The 12,112-nt window shown below is 32.7% G+C and overlaps 6 protein-coding genes across 6 annotated transcripts; 2 read left to right on the top strand and 4 right to left on the bottom strand.

Annotated features, from left to right (window-relative positions):
• Nucleotides 1-45: 45 nt before the first annotated feature.
• On the bottom strand, nt 46-927 carry ASCRUDRAFT_37160 (mitochondrial carrier; the record flags this gene model as incomplete). The annotated part of the gene is made up of 1 exon (XM_020190747.1): nt 46-927. The coding sequence occupies one exon, from the start codon at nt 925-927 to the stop codon at nt 46-48; it is 882 nt and encodes a 293-aa protein (XP_020046029.1).
• A 720-nt stretch (nt 928-1,647) lies between these two features.
• On the bottom strand, nt 1,648-3,057 carry ASCRUDRAFT_77061 (uncharacterized protein). Its single transcript, XM_020193712.1, has one exon. It carries the CDS (start codon nt 2,970-2,972, stop codon nt 2,130-2,132), a length of 843 nt encoding a protein of 280 aa, XP_020046028.1. The 5' UTR covers nt 2,973-3,057; the 3' UTR covers nt 1,648-2,129.
• Nucleotides 3,058-3,608: 551 nt separating this feature from the next.
• ASCRUDRAFT_77060 (phosphatases II) lies at nt 3,609-5,940 on the bottom strand. The gene is given in 2 exon segments (XM_020193711.1): nt 3,609-5,107; nt 5,120-5,940. 2 exon segments carry the CDS (start codon nt 5,634-5,636, stop codon nt 3,765-3,767), a joined length of 1,860 nt encoding a protein of 619 aa, XP_020046027.1. The 5' UTR covers nt 5,637-5,940; the 3' UTR covers nt 3,609-3,764.
• Nucleotides 5,941-6,268: 328 nt separating this feature from the next.
• ASCRUDRAFT_37103 (histone H2B family protein) lies at nt 6,269-6,661 on the bottom strand (the record flags this gene model as incomplete). The annotated part of the gene is made up of 1 exon (XM_020190739.1): nt 6,269-6,661. One exon carries the CDS (start codon nt 6,659-6,661, stop codon nt 6,269-6,271), a length of 393 nt encoding a protein of 130 aa, XP_020046026.1.
• Nucleotides 6,662-7,132: 471 nt separating this feature from the next.
• ASCRUDRAFT_71650 (histone H2A) lies at nt 7,133-7,549 on the top strand (the record flags this gene model as incomplete). The annotated part of the gene is made up of 1 exon (XM_020191972.1): nt 7,133-7,549. The coding sequence occupies one exon, from the start codon at nt 7,133-7,135 to the stop codon at nt 7,547-7,549; it is 417 nt and encodes a 138-aa protein (XP_020046025.1).
• A 3,606-nt stretch (nt 7,550-11,155) lies between these two features.
• On the top strand, nt 11,156-11,957 carry QCR9 (ubiquinol--cytochrome-c reductase subunit 9; the record flags this gene model as incomplete). The annotated part of the gene is made up of 3 exons (XM_020189248.1): nt 11,156-11,179; nt 11,478-11,615; nt 11,689-11,957. The coding sequence occupies 3 exons, from the start codon at nt 11,156-11,158 to the stop codon at nt 11,770-11,772; spliced, it is 246 nt and encodes an 81-aa protein (XP_020046024.1). The 3' UTR covers nt 11,773-11,957.
• Between the last annotated feature and the right edge of the window lie 155 nt (nt 11,958-12,112).

Genomic DNA, 12,112 nt, shown 5'->3' with positions numbered 1-12,112 from the left:
AGCAGCAAATGAACGGCCACGGACGGAACATGGACACCTGCCACACTACCGGAGAGCGGTGTTTACGAACTCAAAGGCGGCGAGGGCAGCGGCGTTGGCGGGAAAGCTCCTGAGGATGGAGGGCACAAAGCCCCTGAAGAAGCCCCTCCAGCCCCTCGTGCGATATACGTGCGCCACAGCAGCAGCCCAGGTGGCATGTCGAGGGCTGGTGGGGCTGTCGGTCATGACGACCTGCTTGACGACGTCGGCGGGATAGGCGAACACCCAGAAGACGGTCGCGGAAAGACCGCCGCTCCAGAAGTTGACGGCCACGTCGGAGAGGTGCGTGTGCTGCCTCAACTGAGTGGTGAAGATCTCGTAGGACCCCCACCAGAACAAGAAGTTGGTTCGGAACACCATTGTGCTGAACAATCCAGAGTACAACCCCCTGATCCCACTGCTCCCAACGATCTTGCTCAAGCAGTTAATGGGTCCTGAGTAGAGCCTGCTCTTGGGATCGTACTGCACCTGCAATCGTGCTTTGATCTGTTCGATGGGAGCAGCAACAAATGACACTGTCCATCCAGCTCCAACTCCTGCTAGACAATGCCCCACAAGGGGAAGCTCTTCCTGTCCTGAGTAAACCGTCTCCATCAAGCATTGTCTGTAGTTGGTCAACGAGCCTAGCATCACTGCGTCCATCACCACCCACCCTATCAATGGAGGTGTGCAGCCCTTGTAGAACCCTCTTATGCCCTCCAACCTGGCTGTTTTATAAACACAGTCCAATGGGCCCTTGAACCGATTTTCAGACGTTTGCAACCGAACTTTTATGGTATCAAAGGGATGTCCAACCAAATTTTTTGCTACACCAGAAAACATTCCAGCGACAAATCCAATATATCCACCCTGGCTTTCCTTTTTGGCATTTGCCCTATTTTCACTCATCTTGTCAATTCACACAGCTAAAAAACAGACCAGCCAAACGACCAAACAACCAAACAATATAGCTGGAGCTGTTTTCCAATACTGCTGTTTCCAATACTGCTATTTCTAATACTATTATTGGGCACGATGACTCAAGCCGGTTGAATCAAACCGTTGTCGGTGAAAACTTTATTTCTACATTTAAGAACGAGCAGACCGGGATATGAAATTAAACTAAATTATAATTATACACTGGAGCCAAACACAACAAAAACATCTAGTTGCCTAATATTAAATGATTCGGCCATCTCGAATTAATTCCAATTCCAATTCCAATTCCAATTATAATCACACCTATTGATGTTTCACAACGTTTAACGATGTTTATAATGTCTGTAATCAATGACATGGAAAAACTGCCTCAGTAATGCTTCATGTCTAATTTTTTTGTTTTTACAAAATGAACAAAATGAACAAGCTCTATGATTACATCCACAGCTGAAAAAGTAATACGGCAAATCATTTGGCCTCTCAAGTTGAAATTCATCAGAAATTGTATCTGATTTGCATTGGCAGCATTTCCAAACATTGATAATCCCCATTATTAAGAAAAGGAATTCAAAATCAAAAATCAAAAATCAAAAATCAAAAATCAAAAATCAAAAATCAAAAATCAAAAATCAAAAATAAAAAATAAAAAATAAAAAATAAAAAATAAAAATCAATAGCTATCACAATATATCACACAATCTTAGCTCAGTCCAATCAAAACAAACAACTTTGAAAAATCCAATTCCACAATTCAATCAGTATATTCAAATCCTTAGAAAAACCTTCATATATATATTTCATAACTTCTTTCCTACTTCCCACGCCTTTTCAATTTCATACAAAAACCTTTTGCCAAAATTCAATTAATTAACATCACAAAATTGCACAATGCTCTTTAAAAATAGAAACAAAAATAGCCAAAACATAAGAGGAAACATTCAAAAAACACCAAACACCATCACATTCACATTCACTTACACTGGAAGAGAGTGTGAGTTCCCATGCCGCCGACTTATCAACATGATACGCCAAATTCTGATGCAAACGATCAATTGCCCATACAAAATGTTTCTATCAGCACTATTCTGGTATTATTCTGGTATCACCTTCACTCTTATTACGGAAAACGCTCCAACCAATGAAATCACACAAATAGTTCCGCAGATATGGTTTCAAACCAGCTTTTTTTCCTGCTTGCCCCAAACATCAAAAAGCTCTCTTTGAACACATTCAAAATTCCTTTTAAAAAAATCAATTCTTTCTAATAAGATGTTTCGTAGATTAGAATATATAAATAAAAATTGAGATACATTTTCCACTAAAAGTAACCTCTGATTTCTCAATTCACAAATAAAATTAAAGATTATATCAATATCCTCATTATTTGACTCATTATGATTTAAAATTCGATTCATATTAATGATATCTATTAAATTATCAATTTTAAAATAGCCGCAATAATTTAATAAATAATGCAATGAAATAAATAATCCAGTGGATCCAATTCCATTTATACACGAAATAAATAATGGCAATTTCACCTTACTAATTTTATTGCTTGTATTTAAATTTTCAATATATTTTACTAGCTCTAAAAATGACTTATTGTCATTAAACTCGCTTGGATTGTAATAAATATGATTCACTATCTTTGCATACGGTTTTTGGTTATTTAAACCAAACGATGATAAATTAAATTCATTATCAATAAAAATATCGCTATTATCATTATTATCATTAACACCACCATCAGTTATTGGAACAACCAATAATCTAGAATGATAAAATTTTCCACTTTCAAAATATTTAACATTGATATTTTTAATCTTTAGTTTATATTTGGAAACTTTTCGGTTGTTATCAATATTATCAATTAAAATGTAATCATTTGGATTGGTTGGCCAGTATTTATAATTACCATAACTATTATAAGTATCATTGTTATCTAATGTCAATAAAATCACTATTGGTTCGATTGAAGAATCGAAAAAAGGGAAAGATTCTTTATAAATCATTTGCCAAAATCTTTTAATTGAATTTTGAATAGGAAATTTGCTTATAATATAATTTTGATTTTCAAGTTCAATTAATGAAGAGTTTAAATTTATATAATTATTATTATTATTATTATTATTATTATTATTATTATTATTATTATTATTATTATTATTATTAACAGCAGTAGTAGCAGTATTATTAGTAGTCTTAATTATTGGTAGTTTGATTTGATTATACCTGAAAGGAATTAGATCGGTACTGTGATAATAATCATTTACATAGTAAAAGTCACTTCCATAGTATTCCTTTTTAATGAAAGAAAGCTGATACTGATGATATTCACTAAGAACCTTGAATTTTTCAACTAATTTTATATTTGTTTGTTGTAAATAATTTGGCAATATACTATTGTACCTATTCATCATGTCTCCATAGTCAAAAGAGTTGTTATTTTTAGTCGAATCACTGTCACTGGTCCTTAGTGAGGAATATGACTTGTACTTGTTCATTCTATAGTGCCAATATTTCACGACTCAATAAGCACAACATTTCACAATAAAAAATCAATTTGATATCTGTTTACCAAATTCATTGCCATGTTTCAACACAAACACCCAATGCGATTATACGCATCCTAATGCGTATATCGGTGGGCGGTTGTGTCAACATTGGTCACGTTTTGTTTATGTCTTTGCAGCTGATCCAATTCCCAGATTAGGAAATATAATAGGTAATGCTCACTTCAATGCTACATCTTTTTGGTTTTGTTTTACCAAAAAGAAAAACTGGGGTAAATTTGAATATCCAAATTATATATTCTCAAGATTTCTCACATAATCATAATCTTTTTTGAAATTATCAATTTTTTTTAGCAATATGTCTCGCGCAAAATTGTAAATAAAAAAAAATTGCGTTATATTTTGCACCATCATCAATCTTTGACTTCTTAGATTACAAATTATATCAAATATTATATCTGCTTGAAGTTGATTTATTTTTTTCGAATTTTCAAGTATCTCTCTTATAGTTTTTCTTTGGAATTCTTTGCAATAGTTTAAAAGATAATGTAATGTGATAAATGTCCCTGTTCTCCCCACGCCTGCTGAACAATGTACTGTTAATGGAATTTTGTTTGAGTTGTTTAAATTTAAAACTTCAACATATTTAATCAATTCAATAACACTATCATAATCATCCGGTCGTCCAAAATCATTCCATTTATCATAATAGATATGATGAACAATTTTTGAAAATGGTAAATTTTCCATACCATTATTATTATTATTATTTGGATTATTTGGATTATTATGATGTAAATTTTCCCCACTTGAAGTGCTATGTCGAGTTATTGATTGAAATGAAGAACGGCGATTATTAAAATTATTTGTAATTGTTCTATGAAATGGGTGAAACCGTTTTCTTTTTTCATTGTTATTATTGTTATCAATATTATTCTCATTTAAATTATTAGCTGTTGGAGTAATTAATAACTTAGTATGATAAAAATTACCTCTGCTTATAAAGTTGGTATTCAAGTTTTCAATTTTCAAATTAAATCTAAAGTCTTTATCGTTAATCAAAATAAAATCTTTTTGAAACTTAGGCCAATAATTAAAACATTTTTCAACATTATTTTCAACAGTCGGTGTTAACATCACAATTATTGGCTCAACCTCAACGTTCAACGAATTATTAGAGCTAGTACTAGGTGAAAATCCGTAAAATGGTAATGATTCATTATAAATCATTTGCCAAAAATGTAAACTAGTCTCTTTTAATGGTCCTTGAGTAGCAATATAACTTTGATTCCTCAATTTTATTCTTGAAGCATTGATATAGTTACTTTTTTTTCTCTCAAAGCGTTTGCTTTTTATAGTAAAATGAGACTTTGTAGATGCTGCAATACTATGCCTATCATCATTTGTATTTATCGAACAATTATCATTATTGATCATTTTTTTCCTATTTTTATTTTGATTATTTTGGTCGTTTAATTCTTGATTATTTTGGGCATTTTGGGGATTTTGATTTTGAATATTACAATGACTTTCTTCTTGTCCTTGGTTATCATTTTCATTTTCATTTTCATTTTCATTTTCATTTTCATTTTCATTTTCATTTTCATTTTCATTTTCATTTTCTTCTTCATCATCATCATCATCATCAGTTAAATATGACGATAATCCACTAGAGGTATCCAATCCATTCAAATCATATTCAATAATACTGTTATTGATTATTGGTAGTTCTACTCTGTTTTTATCAAAAGGAGTAACATCCCTATACCTATTCCTTGATTTGTTAACATGTAATTTAGCGATTGTTCTTGAATTATTTGGATCATTTTTATTTACTCGAATATGATGTTCCTGGTAATTTATGTATTTAAATCTAGCCCATAATTCTTCTTTTGATTGTTTCAAATATAGTGGTAAAAATTTACTATATTTTTTTGATAGTTTTTTGTAGAAATAGTTATAGGAATTACTTGAATTGTTTTCATTTTCATCTTTAAAATTTTTATTTAAAATCTGATTCTTTGAATTTTTTAGTATTCCTGGAGGTTTTAAATAGTCTTTTTGGCTTTCAATTGTTTTCAATTTTGTTGGATTTTTGGCGATGATAGTATCACTCAGGTTTCCATTATATGTATCGCTGGTTATAGAATTAATGGTTTCCATTGGAAAAGTGATGGTTAATATTAAATATGTTCAAAAAAATTGATTATATTTAAAAATAGGCCACTTAATTTCATTATATTTTATTAATAATGAAAATTATATATATGTAATATGTATATTGAATGATAAAGTAAAGAGTTGGTTGATAACAAAACTATTGATGCTACTAAACTCCAGGTAAAGTTTGTTAATAGTGCCTCTCAGATTTTAAGTTTAACATTTTTGTTTATTGTTAATTGGTTTAATAAAAAGATTGAACACATTAAACAATTAAAGTAGATGATAGGAGGTTGTGTTTTTTTCCTTTACCACTATTAAGAGAATGTTTCAAAAAAAATTGCTTGGTATTTAATAACAGTGATCAAAATTTGTGGGATAGTTCCTATTCTTTATGGCGAAGAGCAAACAGCTCCTTGGACAATGACTTTACGCTACAGGACATAAAACTGGAGCTGGAAAACTACCAACTTGGTTTCAGTATTGTAGATTGAATCCACTACTGGCTTAGAGAAATAAATATAATATAAATACATTAAAACTATAAAACAGCAGAAAATAAGGGCTGACTAGACATACATTGAAGATTATAAAAAAACGTTAACATTAAAAAACAAAATTATAGAATTTGAAATTTATTGGGAGGAATATTTTGTGACAGCTCTGGTGCCTTCGGAGACAGCATGCTTAGCCAATTCACCAGGCAATATCAATCTAACAGCAGTTTGGATTTCCCTGGCACTTATGGTGGACTTTTTGTTGTAGGATGCCAATTTTGAGGCTTCAGAAGCGATTCTTTCAAAGATGTCATTGACAAAGGAGTTCATTATGCTCATGGCCTTCTTGGACATACCAGTGTCTGGATGAGTTTGTTTCAAGACCTTGTAGATGTAGGAGGCATAGGATTCCTTTCTGGCTTTGTTCTTCTTTCTGGTTTCGGTAGGAGGAGCAGCAGGAACAGCAGCTTTGGAGGCAGTTTTGGCGGGGGCCTTTGATGCGACTTTTTTCTCAGCGGTTTTGGGAGCCATAGTAAGTAGTGTTGTTGGTGTTGGTGTTGGTGTTGGCGTTAGGAAGAGTGTTGTAGTAGGAAGAGCAGAGTATCGTGAGCAACAGCAAAGGGAAGAGCAGCTTGAAGAGCAGCAGCCTGAACTTATATAGCAGTGGGCTCCTTCCTAAAGTAGCAGAGCTGGCGCTACCTGCCTACACTAAAAAACAGCAGCAGGGCACTTTTCTGCCCGGGCGCTTTCCGCTGGTGAAAGCACTGCTCTCAACGCCGTTCCCAGATGTGCCACAGCGGCTGCAGATCCCAGCACGCTGCTTCTCTGGTTCGTTGTATAAATAGCTGTGTGGGCGCTTATCAGTCTCTGCTTCTTCTGCTTCTCCATCTCTGCTTAAGCATCTCTGCCATTTCTCTGCTATCACGTATCTTGTTCTTACACTCACACTTACATTCATAACTACTCTCATAACTGCTCTCATAACTACTCTCATCGTTCACAATGTCTGGAGGAAAAGGTAAATCGGGCGGTAAATCTGGCGGCAAAGTTGGCAGCTCAGGAAAGACAACCACCACAAGATCAGCCAAAGCTGGCTTGACCTTCCCAGTTGGAAGAGTTCACAGGTTGCTCAGAAAGGGCAACTACGCTCAAAGAGTTGGTAGTGGTGCCCCAGTCTACTTGACTGCTGTTTTGGAATATTTAGCTGCTGAAATTTTAGAGTTGGCTGGTAACGCTGCCAGAGACAACAAGAAAACAAGAATCATCCCAAGACACTTGCAATTGGCCATCAGAAACGACGAAGAATTGAATAAGTTGTTGGGTAATGTCACAATCGCCGAGGGTGGTGTCTTGCCAAATATCCATCACACTTTATTACCAAAAAAGACTTCAAAACCAAAGGCTTCTCAAGAATTATAAATTTAGGGATTCTTTACAAAACAGTATTTTTTTTCAGTGCATTATCCATCCAGATAATAAAATGTTAGTGATTTTTGACGAATTGGTATTTTTTTATAATTTCACAGTTCTTTGATTAAATTTTATTTTAATTTATTTTACTATATTTCATTGTATCATAGTTTTTAATTTATATCAAATCCAGTATTCGGTATTAGTATTAATATTACCACAGTTTTAGTTAGTTTTACTGTCAATATTACAGTTCAATTGAAGTTCAGGTTTTGTGATTGTAGTTATGAATGAATGCACACTACCATGCAAAATAAGTAAGTGTGATGCCATTTCAATCAGAATTTTGTAAACGATCATGAAAGTTAGAAAATGATTCAGCATTAGTAACTAACATTTTTCAATCACCTTTTACTATGTCATTAGCCCTTGGTTTTTCTTCATCAGTATAAATTTGGGAAACTGTTTTAGGTCCTTATTTTAATTTGAAAGATGTCAATTAAAATTGTCTAGGGTCAAAAAAAACTTGCAATCGAAAGACGACACAAGCTGATATGTTTGAACTAGATCATGTTAATGAATCGATTCGTTAATAGCGACCTTGTTTTATTTGCCAAAAGATTGATATTGTTATTGGTTTTCGCTCTTCCGGCAATTGAATCGCAATTTTTGTCCTGTAATCTTGCATCTTTGTAGTCATGAAATAGATTTGCAACAGAGAAAGCAAAGGCTTCATCAGAAGCAAAAACACCAGCACTGATTGCCTCATCCCAGTGTTAAGGTTCTATGAATAGCACTTCTTCACCTTACAATTTTTGAATATTTTGTTTTTAAGTAATATATTAACTAGATTAATTGCCTAAAGTTGAATAAAACTTAAACAAAATAAATTAGAGTAGTAATAAATTGTTTTAAGTACTGCTGTTACTATTATCTCCTGAATAATCCCAGTAACCACAGTTATAGTCACCATTAGAGACCCTAGCTGTTACCGTTACTTCTACCGAAGTCATTGTCATTAACCTTTGGATTTACTGTGAATGTTGGCATTATAATTAGAAAAACAACCATTATTGTAGTTTCCAGTTCTATTTCCAATTACATTTCCATTTTGGTTCCCATTGTGACTACCTCAGCCTTTGTGGTTCCATTAGCGTCTCTATTGGCGTTTCTACTGTATGAATAGAACCGAATTCTGGTTTTTGCAGTTAAATTTTGACCATAAACCGCGCTCTTAGTTTTAGGAATTGGAAGCAAAATATCAAAACATTCGCCATTACTATCATTATGCTCTTCATTTTCTCTCACCAAGTCTTCATCTTGGGAATCACTGTAGTTAGCATCATCCGAGTGTGTTAGAAGCAAGTAAAATTGTTTTGAATAAATCACAGTCTGAAAGTGATGATATGGTTCTGGATTTGTTTAAAGAAATTTAAGACAAGATTCACATAATGAAAACTGAGCTAAAAGGCTTGCTTGACTATTCACAACTTTTGAATGAAGTTCGATAACGTCCAAAGTAGTCTGTATTATTTGCAGAGAGTGGATTAATAGTTAATGTATAATAATAATAACAGTCAAAACAGTGTTCTGAGAGCAGAGAACTGAAATTAGAACTTAATTGCAATAATAAACTTATTTTAGATTTAAGATACCCCAGCGAATATTAATAAAGAAACCAGTATTTTTGAAATAGCCTTAACGTTCTTTGTTTTCTATTATTCACGTCTCGTACTTTTCTTTGTATCTTGTTTATACCAATTTATAACTTTCACAATATTCTCTTAAAACACAAATCGAGGTATCAATTTTTTGCAATCTACAATTTCAATGATATGAAAATGATTTTTGCTTAGTTTAGTATAAAAAAATTGAAAATAAATAAACTCCTTGCCTTATTCCAATACCAATCAAGTAAATAAAAATCCATTAAATCTTATGAATGGAAAAAGAAAACTGAACCAATTCATACAAAACTAACATCACTAAGCGAAGTACGAAAAATACTCAAAATTTTGATATTAGGAATAGTTGTTAACTCAAGGAAAACACATAATACAAGATTGTATTTCAGCACTAATTTCTCTAAAGATATTTAAGTTTGCATTAGTAGTGGTTTCTTTGCAGTAGTTGCCTCTAGCATTGAACTGTGCACTTTTTCAATATCACCTAAATCATTATTTTCCAAATTTTGTTCTCACTGTGGTTCTTAACGTTAACGATGCTGGAACTCCAAAAGTTCTAACATTTCTAAGAAGTTTTAAATCAACTGTTAGACTTTACTGTGATTTTCTATGTCAAAATCAAAATGAAAACAAAGTAAGAAATATTACTATTTTAAACTTATAAAATGTAATCAAGAAAAAGGGAATTTAAATAAAAATAAAGTGTTCTATGATTTACTGCATAGTTTACAGCTTTTTAAAGACGTTTTACAAATTGCCTAATCACTCAAAGTCACATTCATCATCTTCGTAATCGAAATATTCATTGAAACCGTTGTATTATTTATTATTAAATTCCTTAGGACCTCTCATAATTGATAAGAAAACACATGCATCAATTTCACCACCACTAAATATTCCTTTCTTGAATGTATCTGTTTCCGGTCTGTTTTGAATACAAGTCCCGTGGGTGCTTGTTGAATTTTCCGCATTTTAAGGCTGAAGGAGTTTTTTCTGAGACTTGAAAGGTTTAAAGCTCTCCAAGAAGAGAAACATTGTTCCCAAACAAGCATGAGCCCAATTGATCGCTGTAAAAACAGTTTTTATGATCAAAAGTGTTCAAAGAGAGCTTTAAAAATTGTTTGCACTTTTACAGTTAATACGTATTCCAAAAGTTTACACATTACTCGTTTCAACTAGCGCTAAAGTAAAAGATTAGAAGAGTGGAAATCTTCTTCATAATCAATCGCAGAAGAGCAGCATCTGTAAAGGAACTCTTGAATCTTAGGGTAAACATATGTATGTCTCCCTTGCAACATCTTCTATGTATTTGCATTGGAGTCTGGTGAAATCTGGTGATGTATACTACTATGGATAGCTACAGTTAGAGATACTTACCACACATCTGTGTATATGGGACAGTCGTAATACAGGATTGGGACATAAATCCAGTGTAAGTCACATGCTAATTATACCATAGTGATGGTTCACAGGGGCTGTTGCATGTTGTGACCTTGAATAACCGGTATCCGTCCGTTCGTTACGAGCTAACACTTTCGAGCATTCGTTCTAGTCGTTCAAATCTGGATGCAACATTCGATTCAATTGACTCAACTCTCTGATTTAATTCGTTAATTTCGGAAGCCTTTGGTGAACTATCAAGTTCCTCTTCGTTATCACTTTCAGTGTTCTTCACATGAATGCTGTCAGCTTGACAGTCGTCGAAGGAAGGGTAGAGATTTCTTCTAGTGCTCATGACTTTAGTAGATTTCTCTCTCCTTTTCCTCTCTTGTTTTATTTTATTGCTACTTAGCTATTTAGTGATCATATTTATATTGTTTGGATTGCAGTCTTCATCAACGTATTTGTGAATTAAGTGTTGTTTGTTGAAACACAATTTTCGTTTCATATTGGTAGTCTTGTGTATTTCGTTTGGGGGCAACGAACCATAATGACTTCACGAACTTCCGAGTTTGTATTGTTTTTTCCGGCCACACCTCGTGCAACAAAATGCTGATGTAACACTGGCTGTCCAATCAGTTTTCGAGAAAATGGAATCACTAATACTTTTTCGCCCAAACTTGTTAATCACTAAACACATTATCTTCAGACGATTGGTTTCATTTAAGATATCCAAGCACAGCATCTTCACCTTCAACAACAGTTAAACAGTATCACAGCCACTCACAATGGTATGTCAGTATTTAGTTAAATCCTCTTCTTCCTCTATTTTCCTTTACTAACTATCGAGTGTTTCTGATTGTTTCTTCTAGTCGTTTTACACTAAAATCTACAACTCCATTTTTAAAAGAAATTCGACTTTCGTTGCTACAGTCTTTGCTGGAACTTTTATTTTTCAAGCTTCCTTCGATTCTGCTATAACTAGATGGTATGAAAATCATAATAAGGGTGTATGTACTGTATATTTCATAATCTCGATTTTTCTATTTTTTTCAATTGACCATTACTAACCCATTACTATAGAAACTTTGGAAAGATATTAAACCTGCTATTTTAGCTAGAAATGGTGGTGGAGATGAAGATGCCGATGAAGATGATGATGAATAATTTATTTTGTTTTGCTTTGTTTTGTTTTTCTTGTTTTTTATTCATTTTCATCAATTAATTTTGCAATCTTACATTCTTACATGTATACATCTACTCATTTATAAATTTATAAATATTCTTGGTTTTTATCTTAATTTTTTATCCATTTCTTGTTATAATCAATTTAATTGTATCTAAAAACTTATATCCAAAATTCTATTATCTGAAAAATAAAAAAAAATTAATAATAAACTATTCTATTTTATTTTAAATATCATTAAACTCTTAGAAAAATATCAACTTAAAATACTAATATCTTACTACTATTGTTACAAAATATAATTTACGTTATAAAGAAGCC

Source organism: Ascoidea rubescens, assembly GCF_001661345.1.
Source record: "Ascoidea rubescens DSM 1968 unplaced genomic scaffold ASCRUscaffold_11, whole genome shotgun sequence".
Taxonomy (NCBI): Eukaryota; Fungi; Ascomycota; class Saccharomycetes; order Ascoideales; family Ascoideaceae; genus Ascoidea; species Ascoidea rubescens.
Note: the sequence above shows the minus strand (reverse complement) of the source record. Positions and strands in the feature narration are given on the sequence as shown.